This window comes from Hemiscyllium ocellatum, chromosome 20 (genome assembly GCF_020745735.1).
Source record: "Hemiscyllium ocellatum isolate sHemOce1 chromosome 20, sHemOce1.pat.X.cur, whole genome shotgun sequence".
NCBI classification, from domain to species: Eukaryota; Metazoa; Chordata; class Chondrichthyes; order Orectolobiformes; family Hemiscylliidae; genus Hemiscyllium; species Hemiscyllium ocellatum.
In genome coordinates, this window is record NC_083420.1 from 23,904,521 (window position 1) to 23,931,254 (window position 26,734).

General features: G+C 38.8%; 1 protein-coding gene across 1 annotated transcript in view; it reads right to left on the bottom strand.

The window, feature by feature from the left end:
- LOC132825393 (uncharacterized protein C16orf52 homolog B) overlaps window positions 1-26,734 on the bottom strand; it is a 110,649-nt gene that overhangs the window by 20,529 nt on the left and 63,386 nt on the right. Inside the window, exon 2 of the mRNA XM_060840608.1 lies at window positions 1,991-2,203. Coding sequence (XP_060696591.1) covers window positions 1,991-2,203 — 213 coding nt within the window. The remainder of the gene's footprint in view (window positions 1-1,990; window positions 2,204-26,734) is intronic.

Sequence of the window (26,734 nt, forward strand, 5' to 3'; positions counted from 1 at the left end):
GATTTATCAGCCTAGCTTGCTATCTTCCCGTCAGCTCCAAATTCTACCCCATATATGCCTACAAGAGACATGTAGCTGCAAAGTTTGAGCGTTCCTATTTCCATTTTCAATCTGTTATGCTTGGTAGTCTATAAATCCAACTGGTCATAGGAGGTTAAGTGGTGACTTTACAGTGATTTATAAAATCATGAGGGGCATAGATCAACATATAACAAGAACAGCAATGGTCTTTTCCTTAGGGTGGGTGAGTTCAAAACTAGTAGGCATATTTTTAAGATGAGGAGAAAGATTTAAAAAGGACACGAGAGGTAATGTTTTCACACAGAGGGTGGTTCGCATGTGGAATATACTGCCAGAAGGAGTAGTAGATGCATGTACAGTGGCAACATTTAAAAGACATTTGGATAGGTACATGAATAGGAATGGTTTAGAGGGATATGGGCCAAATGCAGGCAAGTTGGACTAGTTTAGTTTGGGAAACTTTGCTGTATGGCTCTATGATTTGATGGAAGTTGCAAAAGGTTGCACAATTCCAGCCAGGGATTAACACTAATTCCTACAGAGGCTTTCCCCCTATCAGCCAGTAAATAAATTATGAATATGTTATTTCTATTGCTGCATACCAAGAGAAAAAGCACTTTCTTCAATAAACAGCACCATGTTTTAGATAGCTGAAACTATCCAAAAACTAGGACAGTGAGATCATTTTAAAGAAACATAAAACTTGCTGATCAGAATAAAAAAATGAAATTTTTTTAAGGCAACAAAGACAAGAGGAGAAGGATACTTACAAGTAGTGATGCTTAAAAACAATATTTTTCAGCTAAAGTGTCTAAAAGCAAATATGAGGTACTAAAACCTTCCAAAGAAATGTAAAAGGACTTTTAAAATATTCAAGCCAAACAAAGGTGTGGCTCTCTTATGCTCTTCAATGTTTTAAAATATATAATTCATGGAACACTCACGGAGGCTTTGGGCTCACAGTTCACAGAACCTGTTGTACCAGAGCACAGACTGGATCATTTACCAGCGCTGGCTCCAAGTCAATTCAACAAAATCGCTGTTATTTTGGGATTTAGGTCTTGACAGAACACTTTTTGTGTGTTCAGTTTGGATAAGTATAAAACTTCACAGAAATAGTTTCTATGCTTTTTTTGTTTTTGAAAATTCAAATATTCCAGGCTCGGTCTAAAGTCAAGAAAGGTGCTACATTAATGTAGATTTTAAAACTTTTTTTCTACAGTTAAATCAATAGTAATGACTACTGGACCTCAAAAGATTTGCCAACAGACTTTTCTTCCTCATTCCTCACCCTGACATAGTACTAGTTTCTAGACAGCAACCAAACCTCAATTTACCTGAACACAAAAAAAACTATTAAAAACTATCAAAGGTTTTTTTTTAAAAAAAGCTTTCTTTGGGACAACAGAAACAATGCTCAGCTAAGGAATGCTATGTGTAAGTTACCTTGTACAGTAGATTATATCTTTTGTACCATCATGACAAATACAGCACAAATCTTCAAGGTCCATTCTTAATCAGGATATAATTAAAATACTGCATGCTTATTAAAGGTAAAGAGACAATTATCTGTGTAAAGAGCCCTAACAGAAACTGATAAAAACTTGACTGCTCTAAAATTCTGTATTTTGTGCTTGTTATTAATAGCAGTCCAACAAAAGTGAGATGATGATAGTAAAGGGGTGTTTCAGAGATGACCTTTACAAGGAAGGGAGTCTACCCTGGCAATAAATTTGTCCACGATCACAAATCTAGTTTATGCTGACATGGTGGATTGCACTTACAACAATTTTTTTTATACTGGTCAATGGCAAAATTGTGATCATATTGATGCTGAAGTTATTCCTGTATGCTTGGGGAGGCCAAGTATATCACCTGCACACCCTGAAGTTCAACAAACTCCAAGCTGTTGACAATGTGTGTGTTTCTAGAGTTTGTGAATGTAGTTTTGATAAGAAAATGAACTTACTTCCAGCAAAGGCTATCCAGCGGGCATATTTGGTGGTTTCCCTTCGCCAATGTGAAGCCACCAGCAAACCACATGTTATCGTCAATGAAATAATGCCCAGAATAATGAAAAACAGTGTTGTGACCCATTCGGGTGGAAGACGTGGAGGGACACATGTTCGTTCCCGCCCATGGATGGTTTGACACTGGCGGACTAGCCCAACTGTCAGAGCACCTGTGGGAACAAAGAAAATAGACAAATGATCTTTTGGTTTGTAAAATTGAAAAATTCTCCTCACTTAATGTAAGTCTAAAAACAACCTCACACCAATCTTTTCAATGTTGAGTTGCCGATGTTGGACTGAAATGGACAAAGGCAGAAGTCACATGACACCAGATTATAATTGAACAAGTTTATTGAAACCATAAGCTTTTGGAGTGCTGCTCCGTTGTATCTCAAGTGAGAGTGGCAGATACGCACCATATTGATAGAAAGAAGGAAGCTCAAAACCCATCAGTTTACACAGAACACCTCCTTCCAACAAATCTGAAAGATCACCAACCTACAATATTAGCTCTGTTTCTCTTTTGAAAGATACTGCCTGACGTGCTGAGTATATCCAACATTTTCCATTCTTAAGAAACACCAAAAGATAGTGAATGCTTCTACTGCACTTGAGTTCTGGATGTAGATTTGCTTGCTGAGCTGGAAGGTTCACTTTCAGACATTTTGTCACCATACTAGGTAACATCTTCAGTGAGCCTCCGAATGAAGCACTGATGGCGTAGCCCACTTTCTATTTATTTGTTTGAGTTTCCTTGGGTTGGCGATGTCATTTTCTGTGATGACATCATTTCCTAAGGTGATGTCATTGCCTGTACCTTTTCTCAGTGAGTGGTAAATGGGGTCCAAGTCAATGTGTTTGTTGATAGCGTTCCGGTTGGAATGCCATGCTTCTAGGAATTCTCATGTGTGTCTCTGTTTTGCATGTCAAAGGATGGATGTGTTGTCCGAGTCGAAGTGGTGTCTTTCCTCATCTGTATGTAGGGATACTCAAAACTCGCTAACTGTACTTGAGTAACACAGATAAGCAACTGTCAAAATAGCTGTCTGTGATTCTGGCTCTTTAAATTTCAGAATACAGCAAGTGACTGCTGTGAAAAAGGGTGTGGTGTGCTATGGAGGGGTGGGGGGTGAGGCACAACAGAAGTGCACCTCCTCATTTCAAAAGAAGCCCTAATCAGAATCTCCTGTCTGAAATACAAAGCTCTATCATGGTATGTTTAAAAAAAAGCAGTCTTGTAAAGTTTGGCCCAATATCTTTTGCACTCTAGCGCCTTCAATTCAATATTCTCGACTTAAATCAATGAATGGATTTATCTTATTAATTAGCTACATAGTAATTTGTCTCATATAACAATTTGTTTCTATTATTCTGGTTAGCCAGAGAGAATCAGTCTAAAAATGGCCAGCTCACCAATTACACAATATCCTGGGCTGACGGTAGTTAAAAATGGAGGTCAATTGAAATGGTGCAGTGCTTGTACCATCTTCTCAAGTATCAGTTGCCTCCATCACTTGATACATCGAGATGAGCTATATTATTACTCTGAGACAAAATGCTTTTTATGTTTGATTTTATCGGTAAAATAAGAATTACAATATCATGAATTCCCGATTAATGTACAGCATATAGTTCCCACTTGCCCTGCATCAGTCCACCGCACCAATACGGCATCTTTCAATGCTCATGCCAACCACTCTACTGTAACCTCATCAACTTAGAACAGCAGTAAATGCTAAAATAGGGCCAGTTTCAGATTAAGATTGTCACATAATGCCTCTACAGTTAGAACACAGGGCACTCGCTTCACTTCTCTGAGACGGTTCATATATATTTAAAAGATTCTCAATGTGATGTACTAGAAAGGACAAGTTTTATTGCCACAAGGATATATTGTAATTAACAGACTTTGACAAATAATACATACAGCTTGCAAAACATCAGACCATTTGCACAATACTCCATTTTTTTTGTTGCATACATCTTATTATGAGAACAAAAGGATCAAATGAAACATTTTCAGTCCATGCAGCTATCTAATTTAACAGAAAACTCCATGTCTAGGAGGTTTAGCCAATGTTTGAACTATAATTTCTGACATCGATGTGAATATTTAGCTTAGTATACACAGAGTCTTGTTTAGCTAATGTAATTTCTGCTAAGTTGGCAAATTAACATTAGCTTTTCCCTAATCTTTCATAAAATCAGCGAGAGAGGGCTTTCTACAATGGTTCAGTGGACAAACACACTATCAAGTGTGACATTGACAAACAGGACAAATCAGAATCAGCAAGGTGCCATCTGTGTTCTGAACAGTGATCCCAGCAGAGTAGCAGCAACAACTGGGAGGTGAACTTCAGGACTGGAGAGGGGTGAAGGGAATCACTCAGGAGAAAGTAAGGACTGCGGATGCTGGAGGTCAGAGTCGAGAGTGTGGTGCTGGAAAAGCACAACAGGCTGGGCGGCATCCGAGGAGCAAGAGAATCAACATCTCGGGCAAGAGCCCTTCATCAGGAATGAGGGGCAGCTGATGTGGGAGGTACTTAATCAGTCAAGAGTTCCTCTTCCCGACTGATATCCGGTGACAGCTTGCAAAAAGAAAACACATTTGAATGTTGGGGAAGAATAGACTGAAACAAGTTGCAATGGCTATTTTAACCCAGTAGATTTATCCAAACACAACCGAGGCAATATTGGAGGTCAGTAATTGGTCATTGATATTTGGAGAATAGAAATACAAGGGGAAAACTGATGGAACGATAGATATAAGAGATTGGTGAGGATAGGTAAAAAGACAGCAGGAATCATTTGTCAGGTCATTATAATATCCATTTAACACATTAAATATATTTGTTTATTACAATGCCTCCCATGTTTAAACGAACATCTAAACTGGACAATCTTTATTTGTTCATCAAAATCTGTGGTAAAGTCTTTCCTCCCATACAGCTGCTGAACTGACCTTTATTGTGAACTGCCATAGTAGGAATGAAAACTTAAAACATCACTAAGTCCCAATTATGTTAAAAACAATGGTTACAATGTCCACGTGAAATATGTCTAATTCATTCAAATTTTAAACAGCATTTTTGTTGTTGGTTACAAATTCTGGAGAAAATGAGGTCTGCAGATGTTGGAGATCAGAGCTGAAAATGTGTTGCTGGAAAAGCGCAGCTGGTCAGCCTGACCTGCTGCGCTTTTCCAGCAACACATTTTCAGCTACAAATTCTGGACCAATTCATTTGTTAAATACAGATGAAACGTTTCTAAAAGTTGCCACAGTGCAAGTGTGGCCAGCGCAGTACCTTTCAGTTTCTTTCAGATCAATGAATATACAGCATGCCACGTAGGAACACTCACTGCACTGAACTGTTTATTCTGGCAGTTAGTGGCTCAGCAGTGTTGGAATATATCTGAAAATGGGCTCTGTTGAAGGTCAATCTTCAACAAGATCACAGGGAAAGAAACCATCGACACTGAGTTTTAATTGTTACTAATTTGACCAAGATCTTTCTGCCAATTTTCTCTCTATATTTTGGTCATTCAATGCAAAGGTACCAGTTTTGAAGATGTAACTAGTTAGGTAGTTTATGAGGAGCCAGTGGATTCACTGCATTTGGATTTGCAAAAGACATTCGACAAGGCGCCAGGAAAAGACTACCATACAAGATGGAAGTTAATAGAATTGCAAGGGAATATATTAGCATTGGTTAAATGGGCAGGAAGCAAAATGTATGGAATAAACAGGACCGTATCAAATTGGCAATGTGTAACTCATACTGTATCATAGGTAAAGCGCTAAGGCCTCAGCTATTTACAATCTAAGTTGATGACTTGGAGAAGGATACAGAGAAATTTAACTAAGTTTACTGATGATATAAAGCTAAGTAGGAATGCAAGCTATGAGGAAGGCATGCAAAGATTACAAAGAGATTCAGGTTAAGTTTGTGGAAAAAATGACAGATAAGTAAATGTGGGTTAAAAATGAGATTATTCATTTTAAAACTAAGAATAGAAAAGCGGGCTTTTTTTTAAAAAAAAGGCATGAAACTTTTAATGTTGAAAGAGACTTGTATGTAAACCTTCATAGAAAGCAGAAAGTTAGCAAGCAGGTTCGGTAAATATTAAGAATGGCAATTAGTATTTGATCTTTATTGCTAGGTGATTGGAGTATACAAATAAAGAAGTCTTGGTACAATAGTTTTGGCTTTCATGACACCATATCTGGAGTACTGTATGCTTTCGCCTTCATATAGGAAGAATAAACCGACAGTGAAGGTTCAAACCAATGATTCTGGGATGATAGTTTGTCCTATGATTAAAGTTTTAACTGAGGCTTCCAAGAGGGCATTGATGTTTATGTGGATAAAAATAATGTGTAAGGATATAGGGAAAAAGCAAGAGATTGACACTAGGAAATGATGCCCATTTAACAAGCCAGAGCAAGTATGGTGAACCGAAAGGGGTACTTCTGTACTGCAGCACTTCAGTGATTCTGTGTTTTACTAGGGTCAATAAAAAGCAATTACAAAGAAAAATCAGGGAGCCATATGATTGCACAACTATCTCCCACACAGCTATTTTCTCACCTGCGCGCTGCCTGGAGAGATCTTAAAATGTCTGAAGATAGTATACAAGTTAGTGAGTTTTGAGAAGTTTTGTAGCTCAGGTTGAGGTTGTGGATGTAGGTTTGTTCGCTGAGCTGGAGGGTTCATTTTCAGATGTAAATAGAAAGCAGGAAACACAAGCAGTGCTTCGTCCAGAGGCTCACTGAAGATCTGACCTAGTCTGGTGACGAAACGTCTGAAAATGAAACTTCCAGCTCAGCGAGCAAACCTATATCCAGTAGTATGTAAGTCACGCACATGAACATAAACCTAACCTGTACCACAGTATGTAGTCCACTCATCTTATACTGAATTGTAATCATTCATGTGGAGGAATAAACCCTATATGGTATCTGCTATCTTAAACAATCCTACCACCTCGAATGATTTATGCAAACCACCCCAGTCCCACTGCTTCCATATTCCCTTTAGCACTGTACTTTAACTTATATTCCCTCTCCTCCTTTTTCCTACCAAATTAAGTGCTTCACAATTCTCTGCATTTCATTTGCCACCTTATTCTACCAAATTGCTTAAGACTTCTTGAAGTTTATCATTATCCCCCTCAGAGGACTACTTCCAACATTTTAAAAATTGTGCCTTGATCATACGAATCAGGAGGAAATCATTCCAAAGTCCAAAATCAAGAAAAACAAACCCAACACTGATTCCTGAGGTCCTTCCTCTTGTCCAAAAATCATTAGTTCACTATTACTGCCTTATTCCCGTGAGGCAGCCAGCTATGGATTTGTGTTTCTTCGATCCCTTTTATTCCAGGCCTGTAATGTTACATTTTTATCAAATGCCTTTTGAAAAGCAATATACTCCACTTCAACAGCATGACCCTCTTCAATCCTTTCTGCGGCACCATCAAAAAACAAATGAATTATTTAAACCCATTTGTCCTTCACAATTCCATGCTGGACTTCTGTAATGAATCCACATTTTTCCCAATGACTTTTAGTTTAGTTCTCAATCACTTCCACAGATTTCCAAAGTTGGATTGCACTTGCTAGGCTTACCCTTGCATCTTTTCTTTGAATGAAAAGGTTATATTTGGAATTCTCTAATCCTTTAATTGAAAGATTATCCTGCATCTAAAGAGGATTGAAAGATTGTGGCAAATGCCTCGATTTCTATCCTAACTTCCCTCAACATCCTATTATCTGGCCCTAGTGACTCATCAGATTTGTAGCAAGTCAACCTATACAACAGCATCTCCATCAATTTCTGGTTTCAACAACCTCCATCTTTCAAGATGACCTGGGGAATATCATCTTCTTTAGCAGACTACCTTGCTTTGGCAAGATATTTGTTTACTATCTCAGCCACGTTCACCACTCTATGCATAAATCCTCTTTTGTTGCCCAAACAGCTCTACTCCTTTTATATCTTGTTATGATTTATATGCTAAGAAAAGACTTTTAGATTCCCTTTTATTTTAGCAAGCATGATCTACTACTTGAATTAATACAATTCTTACAATGAATATCTGTTGAGCAATAAACAAATGTGGCATGGCATGTATTCTTTGAAGAGGAAAAGGTTTGCAAGTTATAAGGAAAGGAGGAAATGGAACTAGTTGAGTTGCTCTTGTTGAGTGCCAGTACAGACACAAACAGTAGAACAGCCATCTGTACTGCAACCTATGGTATGTATTTTAAACTTAAACAAGTCACAGGAGTCACTAGGTTTTAGGAACAAGCTAAGTGGAATTGGCACTATTTCAAGTTACCATAATCCCAAAGGGCCACAGAATGCTCTTTCATGAGAGATGACTAGTGGTGAGTTTAATCTGAAGATTATCATGCCCCAGGTTAGGGATGAGGTGGAGCCTTCATGGTGACCATGGTGTTATGGGAATTGAACCCATGCTGTTGACATCACTCAATATTGCATACCAGCCAACTAAGCTAACCAACCCCAAAAGAGTTGCTAAGCACTGGCTCATGTAGAGGGCATGATTTCTACCATTTAACCACAAATTACACTCCTCCAAAAGGGAGATGATGGCCAAATGGTATTTTCTCCAGACTATCAATCCAGAGACCTAGGGTAATGCTCTGGGGACCTATATGCAAATCCCGTCATGGCCAATGTGGAATTTGAATTCAATAAAAATCTGAAATCTGGAGTCTAATGACCATGAAATATTACTGAATATCAGCAAAACCCAACTGGTTCACTAACTTCCCTTTAAGGAAGGAAACTGTCCTTCTTACCTGGTCTGGTCCACATAGGACTCCAGACTCTCAGCAAAGTGATTGGCTTTTAACTGCCCACTGTTCAGTTAGAAACAGGCTATAAATGCCAGCCCAGCTTGTGACACCCACATCATGTCAATTAATTTAAAAAGAAAAAACTGACAGTTTCCTCTTTGATTTTAGTTATGCATTTGTAAAATAACAGTTGAAACAGCAAGGATCCCCAAGAATTTCTTTCTTAAGAACTTGATATTGTTTGTTGTGCACTAAAAGATGAAAAGTTGATGTTCATTCTAGATGATTAACAGGTTAAACTCCTGTAATATAAAAGAGTTGATACTTAAATGAAATCTCAAAGTTTCAACAATTGTAAAACAGTCAAACACAGGGTAAATTTAACATTGTTATTTCTTTATGTTTAAACCAATGGTGTTATTTGTCACTATTTTATCAGCTTGAAATATTAACTTCTTTTTTTATTTTTGTTATACTTAGTTGAAATCCTAATGTAAGTTGGATGCATGAAAATTTTGCATGTCCATGAAGATATAACACAATTCTGGTGACCAGTCAATTTGAAATCTTAGTTATTTTAATGTCATTAAAACTGAAGTCAGCAGAATTTCCACTATCTATTTTGAAAGTTCAAAACTTCAATATTAATGCCTCCCTACTAAGAAATACTTTTCTAGTTTTGACTTCTCCAGCAAGCAGGTTTTAAATTTTAACTGGTGTCATAAACATTCAAGTTACAATCAGTCTATAGTTTTGGTTTATGGGAATAAATTGACTTAAAATGATTACATTTTTCATTTAAGACGATGAACTGTTACAGGTATCTGTTACAAGTCAGAGAAGGACGCCACACTGAAGCCCACACCTTCTGGAGTGGCAGAGGAACTTGGTACTGGAGAACTTGTACAATGAGATTTCCTGCAAATATGCGCAGCTAAACCAAATGGCACATCTTATTCAATATCAGCACTGTTAGGCCAATAGTTTATATTGAAACAGTACTTCATAATTAGATTATATTATAAACCAAAATGACATGTCATTCCGCAAACACAAATTAGTCTTAATTTAGCAGCTAATTTAATTTTGTAATAGGATTGCCTAATGGGAATCTGTCCAATGTGACTGCTCAAATGAAATAAATTTCAATATTGCATAATCTTTCAAAGCAAAATAATCATGGAGTTGGACTTGAATTAGTCCCTGAGGAGACTCACTTACAATATATTAGGATGGGAGTGATGTATTGAGCGTATTCTTTTTTCATTTATTGGATTGGATGTAAACAGCGCTGTGGGAACTGGTGTGAAACAGCCTCTTGAAGAGAGAGAGAGATAGTGTGTACTGTGTGTTCCTTTACAAATTATTATGTATTCCATACTTTAAGCCTATTTTCTTCAGTTCTTCTGTTTCTCATTTGATTTCTTCACTCTCATTCCTCCTTTTTAAATGTTTCTTTGCTCTGTGCTTTTTTTTCTTGTTTTATTTTTCATCCCAGTTACAACTAATCCTCTTCAAGGTTCCTGTTACGTGTACACGCACAAATTTGCTTTTAACCCCCTGCCCCCTCCCAATCTTTGCTGATTCTCTCTCTGTTGAGCCCACATATTAATCAAAATGGGCCACAAGTCCTCTTGAAACCATCAAAACAAACAATGAAATAAATCTTCAGGGCACATTGGGATCTGTTTTAAAGATTGCATCTCCCTTTTATAGAGTTAAAGGGTCACAAAGCACAGAAACAAACCCTTTGGTCCAACTTGTCCATGCTGACCAGGTTTTTCAAACTAAACTAGTCCCATTTGCTGTCGTTTGACCCATCTACCTCTAAACCATTCCTACCAGTCGCTCTACCATAATCCGCATTTCATCAGTGTGAATTGGCCATAACGCCCTTGACGAACTGTGGTCGTTGCTTAGATGACGTGAACTTTTTGCTGAATGAGTACAGTGATTTCCTATTTGCCATTTCCTAAAGCGGTTTTTTGTAACGTGATTTTCTGTAATGCAAGTTTGCATAGGAACACAACTGTTGCATTATAGTGGAACGATCTGTATTGATGTACCTGTTCAAATGTTTTTTAAATGTTTAACTGTACCTGCCTCTAGCACGTCTTCTGGCAGTTCATTCCATATGCATATCAATCTCTGTGTGAAAGCGTTGCATTTCAGGTCGCTTTTAAACATCCCCCTCTCACCTTAAACCTATGCCCTCTAAGCTTTGAACTCCTCTACCCTGGGAAAAAGACTGTTGCTAGTCAGCTTACCTATGCCTCTCATAATTTTATAAACCTCTATAAGGTCACCCCTGAATCTCCTACACTCCAGGGATAAAAGTCCCAGCCAATCCAGTCTCTCCTTATAACTCATATCCTTCAGTTCCAGTAACATCCTTGTAAATCTTTTCTGCATCCCTTCCAATTTAATAACATCCTTTCTATAGCAGGGTGACCAAAACTGTAAGTAGTGCTTCAAAAGTGGCCTCATGGATATCCTGCACATCTGCAACATGATGTCCCAACACCTATACTCAGCGCTCTGAACAATGATGGTAAACATGCCAAATGCCTCTTGCAGAGGAGCTGGCGTTGGACTGGGGTGGACAAAGTTAAAAATCATACAACACCAGGTTATAGTCCAACAGGTTTAATTGGAGGCACTGGCCTTTGGAGCCCTGCCCCTTCATCAGGTGGTTGTACAATATAAGATCATAAGCCTTATCGTTGTGTTGTAATGTTAAAAGATTTAATGGGACTCTCTCTCTGGACATTAATGTAATATTAAAGATTTAAACTGCACTGTCTTCGGGTGGGATGAAAGCCATGAAAGAATGTGGATGACTATCCATTGTAATTCTGTACTTAATTACCCCCCTGCTATTATCAAGTTTAACTATCAATTCAATCTCTTCCATTCAGACATGCTTTCCGGCCAAAGGTATGTCGCACCTGTTGGGAAAGCAGTGAGTCAGAAAATCATCTGCATAACGATTCCCCAGGATTAGGGCATTAGCATTTGCATTATCTCCGAGGATGATCTCATCCTGCCTTTGTACCTGGGGTAACATGAGACTGAGAGTAACAGGGGGTTGTCTTGAGTGGCATGTGACTAAGGGGGAGTGGCCAGAGCATCTATAAGCATTCTAACTGACCTGTGTAAAGGGATGTGCTTTCTTTGTTCAGGGCCTCACTTTGATCTGACTTCACAAGCCTTTAACTGTTCTACAGTTTAAAATTTTACAACTTTAACTGTTTCCTTTGTTCAGAGACAGTTTTTGCCATGACCCATAAGCTCTGCGAGGTGTGTGTGTGTGTGTGTGTGTGTGTTAAAGATTCCTCCAGAAAGCTTGTACTGTACTGTGCTTAATAAATTTGGTTGCTTGTTCACAGAAGTTGGTGTGTTGCAGTTGCATCAAGCGTATAAGAACCTCAAGAGTAAAAGAACTTAACAGTGCGATTTTTAACAAATGCCTTTTTTGCCACCTTGTTCTACCTGTGATGCCACTTTCAAGGAATTTGATATGTGAACCCTTTAAGTCTTCATTTGACTATCATCCCTTGGCCCCTACCATTAACTATGTAAGTCCTGCCCTGATTTGCCTCACCAAGATGCAAACCTCATATTTATGTCAATTAAACTCCTTCCACCACTTGGCCCACTGGCTCATTCAGATCTCTTTGTACTCTTAGATAACTTACTTCAGTGTCCACTATATCACCAATTTTGGTGTCATCCACAAACTTACTAAAGATACTTCTTATATTCTCATCCAAACCACTTATACAAATGACAAACCCAGCACTGGTCCTGCGGAACAACGCTTCTGGTAAGATAACAAAATATTAACCTGCCAAAATTTCAATTGCTTTCACAGATTTTTTTCCACATAAAGAAGCAAAAGCTGAAAATTGAAACTATGATCACTTCATTGAGAGTTCTAGGCAAAACGTTTCTGTGCAAAAGGAAGTAGAAACATCAATTAAAACAGCCTACGGTTGAAAAAATACTATTAGCTACGAGAAGCTTATTAAAATTAGTAACTACAAATCAAACCAATACAATTCAACACAAATTAGCAATACAGAGTGACAATATCCATTCAAAATGTTACACTGTGCTGTGGCATGCACATTTTTGGATTGTTTCATCCACCTGAATCAAAATGCTTCACAGTTATATAACCTAACATGCAAAGATCTAAATTAGTTTAAATCTCAGAAGTATTTTCCTTTAATGTAGATTTTTCAGGGTATCAGTGGGAGATTAATGACTGTGATAACATTTCTAGAATATCAGCAAGTCTTCTGCTGTTCTGTGGCTCAGAACAGAGGAAGTTCTCAAAATGGCATGTTATTCTGGTGAGTTCGCAAGCAGTACACAAACTTGATGCTTGGTGAGCCTTTCAATTACCAGATTAATGTTTTAACAAGAGTGGACTACAAAAGCAATAGATTAGACAAATTTAACAGGTAGGATTTCTCTGCACAACCTCTTTCCTATCATCATCCAATCCCTCCCCTGAGTAACAAGAAAGAAACTCCCTTCCAAAAAAAGTCAAATCTGATATCCTCGGTATTATATGTGGAGCTGTAATTTTGTTTCCTGGAATAACAGTTTCCACGCAACGAATCAACACTAAAACAAACACATTCTCTTATTGATAAATACCATGTGGTGAAAGACGATCAGGAGATTCATAATATTCTGGGTGAGTACTCCTACTGCTTCCGAAACATTTCTTGTTGTTCCTTTAGATGATGAACGAGCTTTTTTTCAGCCTCATTCTGCTCCTCAGTTCTCAATTTAAAGTTTCCATTTCTTTATGAATAGTACATTTAGCACATTGGTACTGATATATAAAAGAAAGGTTTCACTGAAGTCAATATATTTTAACGTGGTGCAAATATGTTACTGGTCTATTAATATACCTGTCTGAATTACTCCTATCACGATATCACCAGCAACATATATGGTGGCATACACCCTAATGTTAAAAATTCTGTTCTTCTCTGACCAAGCTTAACATTATTTGGAAGGGTAAAATGTTTAATTGTACTGCCAGGTATTTTTCAAAGATTATGCTGATGCAAGATTAAAATTTCACTTACAAATCTTTACTGAAAGTGTAATACTAATCCTGTGACTAGACCTCCAATCATTACATACAAGTTGCTGCGGTTTTATGTCTTTTTACGTGATCAGATTCTACTGGCCCTTCTGCCTACACCATCCAGTCCAACAAAGATACATCAGAACACAGATCATTCCGAGAACAAAAAGCTACCAAGTTGCCTTGACTGCAGTCTTAAAACTTATGCCTTAACAGTATTATGAAATTTTGCAGCTGTTTTGCGGCATTAGTTCTAAAGTGTTGTTTAATGAATGAGCGTGTTAGTGCCAGGAAAATTAACAGGTTGAGGCAAAAACAAAGAGCAAACCGACAAGCACTGGTATCATTCTGGATTCTAGGTTGAACAAAACAAACTCTTTATCAAAGTGTAGGCATAAGACCCACATTTCCCACCCTCTACAACCAAAAGGAGATATGCAGCTAAGTCCACCATCTTGAATACCATCCTTGAACTGTGAAGGACTGAGAATTTCAAGTAATTAAAGGGGAACAAAGGACTGAACAAAATCGAGGGAAACTAGGGAAGGAGACAAAAGAGAGGCTAAGAGAGTGTGGAGGGGTAAAGTGGCAAGGAGGGGGAAGCAAAGGGAGGGAGGTGAAAGAAAATATTTTTAAAAAGCAGAAGAAAATTTTGCATTTATCCATCAACACTATCAAATGCAACTGAACGTACATCTGGTCTTTGATGATGCTACATCAGAGAACATTACTGGCCAGGAAACCATATTGTTAAGGTTTGAATACTTCAGTGAAGTTTCAAGATTTCGAGCTCAAGTCCAAAGTCCAAACAAACATATCAAATATTGACTTACTTCATAAAAACTTTTACATTGTGTCATTTTCATATCTTACTTGTAACTAAACACAATATTCTTGTAACCATCAACTCAATCCACAGGAATTATCTTGGTGTAGAAAGGAAGACTACAGTTCAGCTTCACTAATTAACTTCGGGAAGAAATTGCCTGGACATGAAAACAATCATTGGTGGTCAGATTGCGAAAGTATACATAAACATAACAGGACCATAAGACATAGGAGCAGAAATTAGGTCATTCAGCCCATCGAGTCTGCTCCGCAATTCAATCATGGCCAATAAGTTTCTCAACCCCATTCTTCCACTTTCTCCCTGTAATCTTTGATCCTCAAGAATCTATCTATCTCTCTCAGTCTTAAATATACTCAAGGACTGCACAGCCTTCTGTGATAATGGATTCCATAGATTCACCATTCTACGGCTGAAGAAGCTTTTCCTTGTCTCCAGTCTAAAAGGTCACTCTAAGGCTGTGCCCTCAGATCCAAGTCTCTCATACCAGTGTAAACATCTTCCCAACATCTCCTCTACCCAGGACATTCAGTTCCCAGGGGATGCCTATGGTTATCCAAAAAATTTAAGGACAACATCAAATTTAAGGAAGAAGCATGCAACTGCACAAAGATGAGTGGTAGGTCATCCGTTGTCATTTCTGCCACCTCCAAACGGACCCCACTACCAGGGATATACTTTCCTCCCTTCCCCTATCAGCATTCCAAAAAGACCCTCCCTCCGTGACTCCCTCGTCAGGTCCACACCCCCCACCAACCCAATCTCCACTCCCGGCACCTTTCCCTGCATGCGCAAGAAATGCAAAACTTGCACCCACAGCTCCCCCTTTACTTCCCTCCAAGGCCCCAAGGGATCCTTCCATATCCGCCACAAATTCACCTGCACCTCCACACACATCATTTGCTGCATCCGCTGCATCTGATGTGGCCTCCTCTATATTGGGGAGACAGGCCGCCTACTTGCAAACGTTTCAGAGAATACCTCTGGGACACCCGGACCAACCAACCCAATCACCCCGTGGCTCAACACTTCAACTCCCCCTCCCACTCCACCAAGGACATGCAGGTCCTTGGACTCCTCCATCACCAGACCATAGCAACACGACGGCTGGAGGAAGAGCGCCTCATCTTCCGCCTAGGAACCCTCCAACCACAAGGGATGAACTCAGATTTCTCCAGTTTCCTCATTTCCCCTCCCCCACCTTGTCCCAGTCCCAACCCTCGAACTCAGCACCACCTTCCTAAACTGCAATCTTCTTCCTGACCTCTCCGCCCCCACCTCCACTCCGGCCTATCACCCTCACCTTATCCTCCTTCCATCTATTGCATTTCCAATGCCTCTCTCCCAAGTTCCTCCTCCCTACCTTTTATCTTAGCCTGCTTGGCACACTTTCCTCATTCCTGAAGAAGGGTTCATGCCCGAAACGTTGATTCTCCTGCTCCTTGAATGCTGCCTGACCTGCTGCGCTTTTCCAGCAACACATTTTCAGCTCTGATCTCCAGCATCTGCAGTCCTCACTTTCTCCCAGGTCAGATAATTAGTCAGAATAAGAGTTTGAGAGGCAGCTAGCTAGTAATGTAAAAACAAAAAGCAAGACATTCTGCAGGCATCTGAAATGGAAAAGAGTAAGTTAAGTGGGGTGGCACAGTGGTTAGCACTGCTGCCTCACAGCGCCAGAGACCCGGGTTCAATTCCTGCCTTGGGCAACTGCCTGTATGGAGTTTGCACATTCTTCCCGTGTCTGCTTGGGTTTCTCCAGGTGCTCTGGTTTCCTCCCACAGTCCAAAAATGTGCAGGTTAGGTGAATTGGCTATGCTAAATTGCCCATGGTGTTCGGTGAAGTGTCTGGATGGGTTGCTCTTCGGAGGGTCGGTGTGGACTTGTTGAGCCGAAGGGCCTGTTTCCACACTGTAAGTAATCTAATCTTAAGTGAATGTTGGTCCTCTAGAGAGTGAGGATGAGAAAATGGCCAATTAAATGGAGAAATATTTTGCTTCTATCTTCAAAGTGATTACAAAAATAAATCCCAGCAATAGTTACAAATCAGTAGGGGGAACAAAAACAGAAACTTGGTGAAATTACAACCACTAGGGAAGGGGGACTAAACAAACTGATGAAGCTGTGGGGTGATAAATTTCTGGGTATTGGTAGAATTTAGCATGGGTTTTAAAAGAGATGGTTAATGAGATAGTAGGTTCATTGGTGTTAATGTTTCAATATTTTCTAAATTTCTGGAAAGGTTCATCAGACCGGAAAGTAATAAATATAATCCCTTTATTCAGTAAGGGAAGGAGACAGGAGGCAGGAAACAACAGGAAACAACCTGATGGCTGACATGGAGAATATGTTAGAATCGCGCATTAAAATGATTATAGCTAATTCCTTAGAAAAGCTCAATGTGACCGGGACGAATCAGTATGGTTTTATTGAAAATGCATATCGGGTATAAGCAGGCAGGGAAAGAGTTACGTTCTGAGCTTTGTGAACCAAGAGGTTCAGCTGAGCATGACTCAGATCAGATAAGAACTTACAGTTAACAAAGGGGTGCTAGAGGCAATGATAATAGTTAACAAGGTGGAAAATCATTAATTACGTTGAACCATTTAACAAGATGAAGTAACATTCAGTTTAACAAGGTGAAAAGTATTCATTATGTGAAGCCAGTTATTCATTGTATAACAGTAGATGGCTTAATCTTTACTCAGTGATTGTAACAATCACCCAATCAATACGTTTGGTGGCTTATCTGGATGTTACTCCCTGTAAAATGATTATATAATTAATTGAGAAACTGCTGTTCCAGAGAAGACCGAGAACTCATGTCTCTGTGCACATGGACGATCATTTTCTCTTCCTCCAGGACACAGAATAAAGATGGAGGAGGTAAAACTGTACCGTCTCTCTGAGCATTTTGCTTTGATTGAGGGGGGTGGGGGGAATGTGACAACAATATGAAAGGAAAATCATGATGAACCCATTTACTGGAGTTATGGAATCCTTTGAAGGAGTAACGTATACTGTGGATAAAGGGGAGCACGTTGATTACTGCAGTGAGAAGACATTTGACAAGGCACCACATAAAAGATTATTTTGCCAAGTAGGAGCTCATGTTGTAGGGGATAACATACTAACACGGATGGCAGACTGGCTAGTCAGCAGAAAACAAAGAAAATACACAAGTAGATCCTTTTCTGGGGTCTCTGACAAAACTCCACAGAGGCCAGCACCCAGTCACCAAGTTACCCTTTATTTACATTTGGAGAATACTTGACCCTCACCCAGCTCCCTCAGAGCCAACTCTAAGTGAACAGGATGTCTGACACATTTCTATGTTTGACCAATGAACTCTGTGCATGTCCAGCCATTTTGAATGTGCATCCACAATATTCTATAAGGTCCAAGTGGCTGACTTTATCATAATCACTACATCCTCAACTTTTACAATGACATAATATAGATGTCTTAGATGAGGAAGCACAGGCATGGTTTTTAAACTTGCAGATGACACTAAGATAGGTTAGGAAGTATGAAGTGAAGAGGATATAATGATTTTGTAGAACAATATAAATAGTTTGAATCAATCAACAAAAATTTGCCAATTAGAGTATAAATTGAAGTAACGTGAGATAGTTGACCCTAAGACATAGGAGTGGAAGTAAGGCCATTCGGCCCATCGAGTCCACTCCGCCATTCAATCATAGCTGATGGGGCATTTCAATTCCACTTACCCGCATTCTCCCCGTAGCCCTTAATTCCTTGTGACATCAAGAATTTATCAATCTCTGCCTTGAAGACATCTAGCGTCCCGACCTCCACTGCACTCTGCAGCAATGAATTCCACAGGCCCACCATTCTCTGGCTGAAGAAATGTCTCCGCATTTCTGTTCTGAATTTACCCCCTCTAATTCTATGGCTGTGTCCACGGGTCCTGGTCTCCTCACCTAACGGAAACAATTTCCTAGCGTCCAAACTTTCCAAGCCATGTATTATCTTGTAAGTTTCTATTAGATCTCCCCTCAAATCTTCTAAACTCCAATGAATACAAAGCTGAAAATGTGTTGCTGGAAAAGCGCAGCAGGTCAGGCACCATCCAAGGAGCAGGAGATTCGATGTTTCGGGCATAAGCCCTTCTTCAGGAATCATTCAGGAAACGTCGAATCTCCTGCTCCTTGGATGCTGCCTGACCTGCTGCGCTTTTCCAGCAACATATTTTCAGCTCTGATCTCCAGCATCTGCAGACCTCACTTTTTCCTCCAATGAATACAATCCTAGGATCCTCAGCTGTTCCTCGTATGTTAGACCTACCATTTCAGGAATCATCTGTGTGAATCTCTGCTGGACACGCTCCAGTGCAAGTATGTTCTTCCTGAGGTGTGGGGACCAAATCTGGACACAGTACTCCAAATGGGTCCTAACCAGAGCTTTATAAAGTCTCAGTAGCACAACAGTGCTTTTATATTCCAACTCTCTTGAGATAAGTGACAACATTGCATTCGCTTTCTTAATCACGGACTCAACCTGCATGTTTACCTTTAGAGAATCCTCGACTAGCACTCCCAGATTCCTTTGTACTTTGGCTTTATGAATTTTCTCACCATTTAGAAAGTAGTCCATGCTTTTATTCTTTTTTCCAAAGTGCAAGACCTCGCATTTGCTCACGTTGAATTTCATCAGCCATTTCCTGGCCCTTTCTCCCAAGCTTCTAGATCTTTCTGTGGCCTCCACACTTCCTCAGTATTACCTGCCTGCCCACTTAACTTCGTATCATTGGCAAACTTCACTAGAATGCCCCCAGTCCCTTCATCCAGATCATTAATATATAACGTGAACAGCTGCGGCCCCAACACTGAACCCTGCGGGACACCGCTTGTCACCGGCTGCCATTCCGAGAAAGGACCTTTTATCCCAACTCTCTGCCTTCTGTCAGACAGCCAATCCTCAATCCATACCAGTAGCTCACCTTGAACACCATGGGCCCTCACCTTGCTCAGCAGCATCCCTTGAGGTACCTTATCAAAGACCTTTTGGAAGCCTAGATAGACCACATCCACTGGGTTTCCCTGGTCTAACCCTGACTTTGGCAGGAAGGATAAAAATGCACTGTATTGCTTAAATGGAGAATAAATGATGAACTCCATGGTACATGACTCACATAAAATTAGTCCATAAATAATAGCAAATATTAACAAGGCTTATTAGATGGTTGAAATTGACATATTACGAGAGGAACTGAATGTAGAAGTAAGGATGATGTGCTTCACTTATACAGATACTGTTGAAAAACATCTCAAATAATTTGTGCAATTTTTTTTTCTATTTTATAAAGGATGTAAATGTGTTGAAGGCAATTCAGGTAAGGTTTATTAGATTTATACCCTGAATGAACAGGTTGTCTGATGCAGAAAGTTTGGACAGACTGGGCTTGTTTCAACTGAAGTCTGTAAGATTGAAGGGTGACTTGACTGAAGTGTGTAAAGACCCTGAACAGTCTTGACAAGGTGGACCTGGAAATGATGCTTCCTTTAGAAGGTCAGTCAAGAACTGTTTTTGAATTAGTGGTGTTCCTTTCAGGACAAAGATTAGGCGTATTATTTCCTGTTGGAGGATTATGCCACTCTTTTTCAAAGTGGAAGTAGAAAGATTCTTGTCAGGCAAAGGAAACGTAAGTTATTTGGGGTAGATGGGAATACAGAATTCAAAACGCAGAGATCAGTCATGATCTTTCAAAATGGCCAAGCAGGTTACAGGGGCTAAATAGCCTATTTTTGCATCTGATTTGTGAGAGTTATGATTCTGGCCTTTCGAAAGGACTTGGGATTCTCTTCCTGTACTCTTTGAGCAAATAATGTACCTACAAGGATCCACAGTGCTCAGATACCTTGCCCAAAATGTCAGCAGATACAAACCTACATTTGACCATCAAGTGCTGTGTCTCTTCTCACAACTGGGGCTGGAAAGGGTAAAGAGAGGGATGATGAATCAGATGCATTCCACTTTTGGCTACAAATTCACAGGTCCATCAGGATTTTCCATGAACATGTAATAGGAACATTGATTCAGATAAGTGGCTACTCAATACATGCACCAATTCTCCACTCTATTGCCTGGGAATGATGCACTTCAGTGCCGAGGGATCAGTGAGATTTAAAGGAGGGCAACTTTCTCATTGGAAATGTGGGAGAAATAAAGATTACAATTGCAAGCAAAAATATGCAATACACTGTCTTTTCCAATTATTATTTTTGAAAAGATATTTCAGTAACAACATTTAAAATAAATGACACATAATATCCAAAGTAAAGCAGAATACAACCCACAATGTATCTTTATTAATCACTCAAAAGTTCAAGAACAAATGCATCATTGTACAATTAAATTGAATTTCAGCAATATGCAATGACAAAGCTATGAGTGGGAAGAACTGGGGGACAGATCAATGTATAAACTCTGCAAATATTAAAGAATGAAGAATTGATGACTGTTCTTTATTTCAGAATAAACGTTCTTCAATCTCAGAAACTCTCAACTTTTATCATTTATTTCCCTGCATCACCTTGAGGTACTCTGAGCACCTAAACCTTCGCCAACACTATTCTTAAGCTTTCTCACGAAGGATAAGGGGAGTAGAATAGTCCTCTCAATGTTTTTCTTTCATTGTAGAGAAGGATTCATTTTCTGCTTATGACACCTTTTTGATGAGAACAGAAAAAATGTTAAGACTATCCCAGTTAGAGAATTAAACCCGTGAACACTTATCCCATTTTTGGCCATGGTGATAAATCTAATGCAGCAATACATCAAGATTAAACATAGTAGGCGTTTAGGTAATCAAGTCAAAGTTCAAGGATGACAACAGCATGCATAGTATAACCACTTCACAGTAACACAACTTTAATCTGACTTTAAGATTATGCTTTATTTCAATTCCATCCACTTATCTTGCATTACTTAATGTTTGAATACAAGAACCATCCTTTAGGGTATTTGCAATACACATTTTTAAAAATGCAAATTGCTTTGGAAATTGGCTTTTATAAGAACTTTGGATTATTTTGATAACTACATTGGCAGTATTTTTTAAAGATGGAATGGGTCAAATCAGAGACTCAGCTCATCAATATTGCAGCTCTTGAAACCATTCACACTCTTAAAACTTAGCTTCCACTAAAGGTATGCTTCAAGTCTTGTATATCTTACATACTACCTTCAAATATTGCTCATCTATGTAGTTGTTAGTCCCAGCAACTATTAACTGTGACATTACAAAGAAACATGGACATGAAATATTAGTAATTTATTAATCTATAATTAATCAAACCAATGTCACCCCTAAATAACTACCACCTGCTCTGTTATGGGTTTAGTTGGTAGGAATTTAACCCATTAGTTATACTTCCTGTTTTATATCAATAGTGTGGTTTCAGGAGCACACTGATGTAAAAACAGCAACCTATCCTGGGAATTACATCAGTAACTTGAGCCCCAAGCACATCAAGGCATAGGAACAGCAGCAAGCCACTCAGCCACTTGAGCCGGTAGTGTATGACAACATAAAGTAGTCACACCAGATGCAAAACATTTACAATGTTGAAAATTCAAATATTCTTATAATGTTAGAAACAGTCCTCCTTTTGGCCTTCTTGTAACAGTAGTGTTTCTCTGACTTAGCAGTGCTTCTTTATTGCTGAACATAGGAATGCAAGTTGAATGTGCAATGAGCTCTCCACAGGAATCTGTATTGTAGAGCCTTTTTTTAAACACTATCATTCTCTCTAGTCTATGCCTTCATATATGGACAGCATTGCAAAATATCAAACATGTGCAAAAGGAAAACACTTTTTAAAACTATAAATGAAGGACTACAAACGAAAGCAAGGACACAAAAATGAAATGGTCCAATTTGCTTCTTCTAAAAAGCCAACGATATCAGGTTTTGAACTAAATAATTGCTCTCAATTAAAATAACTGCTGCCACTGCCAAATAAAACAATATAAATTCTATGGGGTGCTCCATTTAATCCACAACTGTTATGATCAATCTTACTTCACTATCAAGTTGCAAACTAAATGCACAGATGGTGACAGTTGTACTTAACCTTTAGCTCATACACATTTTCTGACTGCTAAATTTAGTAACACATTTACATATGGCAATATTAAACCAAATAGCAATAGTGTGCAGCACTCCTCTAATAAACGTGAAAATATGATTTATTACTTGAATCCTGAAGCAGCCTTCCACTTGATTCAAGTAATTTTAGACACAAAAAAAAACAGAATAACCAGATCAGACCTTTGTAACCCTATATCACTATAGAACAATGGATCTAGCAACCAGGGAAATACTATTCTTTTTATAATGAAATTACTCCTTGGGACTAATTAAACTATACTCATAAAACCCAACTTTAAAGAATTTTAAATTGAACCTTCTAATTAGTAATACTAGTTGAAAAAGTTATCTTGTTCTCTATCTTTTTCTTTAAAAGATAGAAATATAATATTCTCAAAATATAAGGTATAACTTTAAAGCTGTCGCAAGCAATTGTAAGTAGCACAGACTCCAATGGTTCTGAGTAAAAAAAAATGCCTAATACACCATGAGCGTCTCTCATAATTACATATTGCACATATTTTTTAAAATTAGAAAATTTTTTTGCTCATAAAGAATATAACAGAACACTTTCCTCATTCTGGTGCTCTCTGCTACCACTAAACACTCAATAATTGGAAGAACATAGTCAGCTGCAGTCTTAAACATCCGATGCTTTTTCTCACCCTCAAGAAAAGCATCCTGTCTTGTTAGCTGTGCCCCTCCCAACCCGTTTGCAACTAGGTTATTTGCTTATAAAAGTCTGCATAATATAAAGCTAATAGTCTCAAATACATTATGAAAATGCTGTTTCCAAACACATACACATATACTAAAAGGAATAAGGTGAGCAGAAGTTTAAAAATACATAGGCTTTGCAACATTTAAAAGGCATTTGGATGGGTATATGAATGGGAAAGGTTTGGAGGGATGTGGGCCGGGTGCTGGCGGATGGGACTGGATTGGGTTGGATTGGGATGTCTGGTCGGCGTGGATGAGTTGGACCGAAGGGTCTGTTTCCTTGCTGTACATCTCTATGACTCTATGATAATGAAATAATAAACAGTAAAATCTACTGTTTCACATCCAGTATACAGGTTATTAGGTGTTGCCAAGGATCTTGAACCCACAGAATGACTCTTGAAACTGGGGGCTGCATGAGAGGTTAGTAGCTAGTGAGCTTTTACAGGTATCTCATCAGCCACCACAGTTGTGCTCAGCCTGCATCCTGTTAACAATTCACTCTGACACTCTCTCACCATTGTTTTGTTTTATTCATTCATAGGATGTGGGCATCACCAGCTAGGCCCCAGAGGGCAGTTCCCATCCTTAATCATCCAGAAGGCAGCTAAGAGTCAACTGAATTGTAATGCTAGGCCAGAAAAGGGTGGCAGTTTCCTTCTCTAAAGGACATTAGTAAATGAGATGGATTTTTCTGATAATCAGCAATGGATTCATGGTGATCACCAGATTCCTAATTCCAGATGTTTTTAAACATTAAACTCAAACTTTACCATCTGTCACGGCGGGATTTGAACCCAGATTTTTATTCACTGGAATAAAAGTAGTGAGCAAAGTTCAAAAACGTAGTGAGTGTGAAAGGTACTTCACAGGAGAGGAACTAAATAACAGAGCTGTGCATTATACCAAATTTCTGTGCGGACAGGATATGGAATGTTAGGGAACAATGATGATGCAGCATACAGCTCAGTCTGAACAAGCAGCCAAGATTTTCATGGTGTCAGTGCCTGAGGCAAGTTGATACTCACAAAAGCCAGAGTGGATAAAGAGTGGAACTGGAAAAAGCACAGCAGGTCAAGCAGCATCAGAGGAGAAAGGCAGCTGATGTTTCAGGTCAGAACCTTTCATCATGACAAGCCAAATAGCGCAAGTTCAGTTTTGTCAATATTGAGAAGTAAATCAGACATTAGATAAATTGGAATAAAGTTGAAAATAAGTAAGTAGTTAACAGCAATCATATAGAAACATTTTCCAAAAATGTATTTGAAGAGTGAATAATATAGCATTATGAATAGATAAAATGATTAACCTGGATTTCATAAGATGGCTAGAGTAATTATGTCATATTGAAGATAGAGCAAATGCAAAAATGAAATTTGGCGAGACGAATAAATTTCTACACAACTGTATACTCAAGGCAACGAACAAAAAAGTGCTACATGTGGTTAAATAGCAGTGAGCAGACGTTAAACTTGAATTCTGAAAGCTGGACACGGAAAACTGGAAAATTTGTTGTTATATTGTAAACAGATGCTTAAAATTAAAGACAGATTAAATCAGTGAAGTCATGTTCAACGTTCAAACAGTAATTGTTTTCCACACATTTGTGGAGCTGGGCAGCTCAAAAAATGTGGCATCATAATATCAGAGATGAAGAATGCTACCAGGACTTGAAATACCACTAGTTATTTTCTGGTCTGCAATTAAAGTACCAAGCTACATTCCTTTGTTACCCTGAGGGAATGGGATCAGAGTGTACAGCATACACACCAGTCAAACAATGATATCTCCACAAGACAAGTAGTTGTTCTCTTCTGTTAGCATTACAACAGTTTGCAATCATACAGTAATTTGCTTCAACAAATAGCAGAAAATGCAGCAGCAGAGAACCCTATTGTAAAGGTGAAAATTCAGAGATTATGTCTGCAAGCAGGATAATTGAAACTCCATTGAGATGTGTCCCGAAAAATATCTTCTGCCAAGTAGATTTAACTTCACCTATGTAGCAAGGGCAGAATGTAGTCCACCATTCCCTTAGCTATTCATGTCATCATAATTTATTTGTACTGAATCTCTGAACTGTAGCAAACAAATAATTGCCCTGATAATAATGACTTGCTTTTGTCAAGTGTCATTAATATTGTAGAATGTCCCAAGGTACTTCACAGGAGCAAAAAAAAAGCACAAGATGTTGATACCAACCTATACAAGAAGGTATGAGAACAGATGACCAAAATACTCTTAAAACAAAGTGAGGTTGAATCAGGGAAATTTTAGGGAAGGAATTCCATTACCTAAGGCCAAAGCAGAGGTCTTGCAGGACCGGGGAGTTGGAGGTGGTTACAGAATTTGAAACAAGGTCACATAGTCATAGAGCACAGAAACAGACCCTTCAGTTCAACTAGTATATGCCGAACATAATCACAAACTAAACTGGTCCCACCTACCTCCTCCTGGCCTATATCCTTCCAAATCTCTCAGTCATGTCACAATCCACATGTCTGTTAAAAGTTGTAATTGGACCCACACCTACCACTTTCTCATGAAGTTTATTCCACATGCAAACCACCCTTTTTGTAAAAAAAAAGCCTCATGTCTTTTTAAAATTGTTTTCCTCTCACCTTAAAATTGTGCTCCCTAGTTTGAAATCCCCCATCCTAGAGAAAAGACAATAACCATTAATTCTATCTATACCTCTCATTATTTTACAAACTTCTATCAGGTCAGCTCTCAACTTCCTACGCTCCAGTGAAAAAGTTCCAGCCTATCCAGCCTTTCCTTATAACTCAAAGCTTTCATATCAGCAACATCCTGGTAAATGTTTTCTGAACCCTCTCCAGCTTGATTATATCCTTCCTACAAGTGGCTGACCAGAACTGGACACACTATTTCTGAAGAGGCCTCACCAATATCCTGTATAACCCTCAACATGACTTCCCAATTCTTATACTCAAAGGACTGAGCAACGAAGGCAAGTGTACAAAATGCTTTTTTAACAACCCTGTCTATATGTGATGCAAACTTCAAAGAATTATACACCTGCAAAGATTGAGGCACTGTCTAAAGGTACACAGAAGTATTGGAA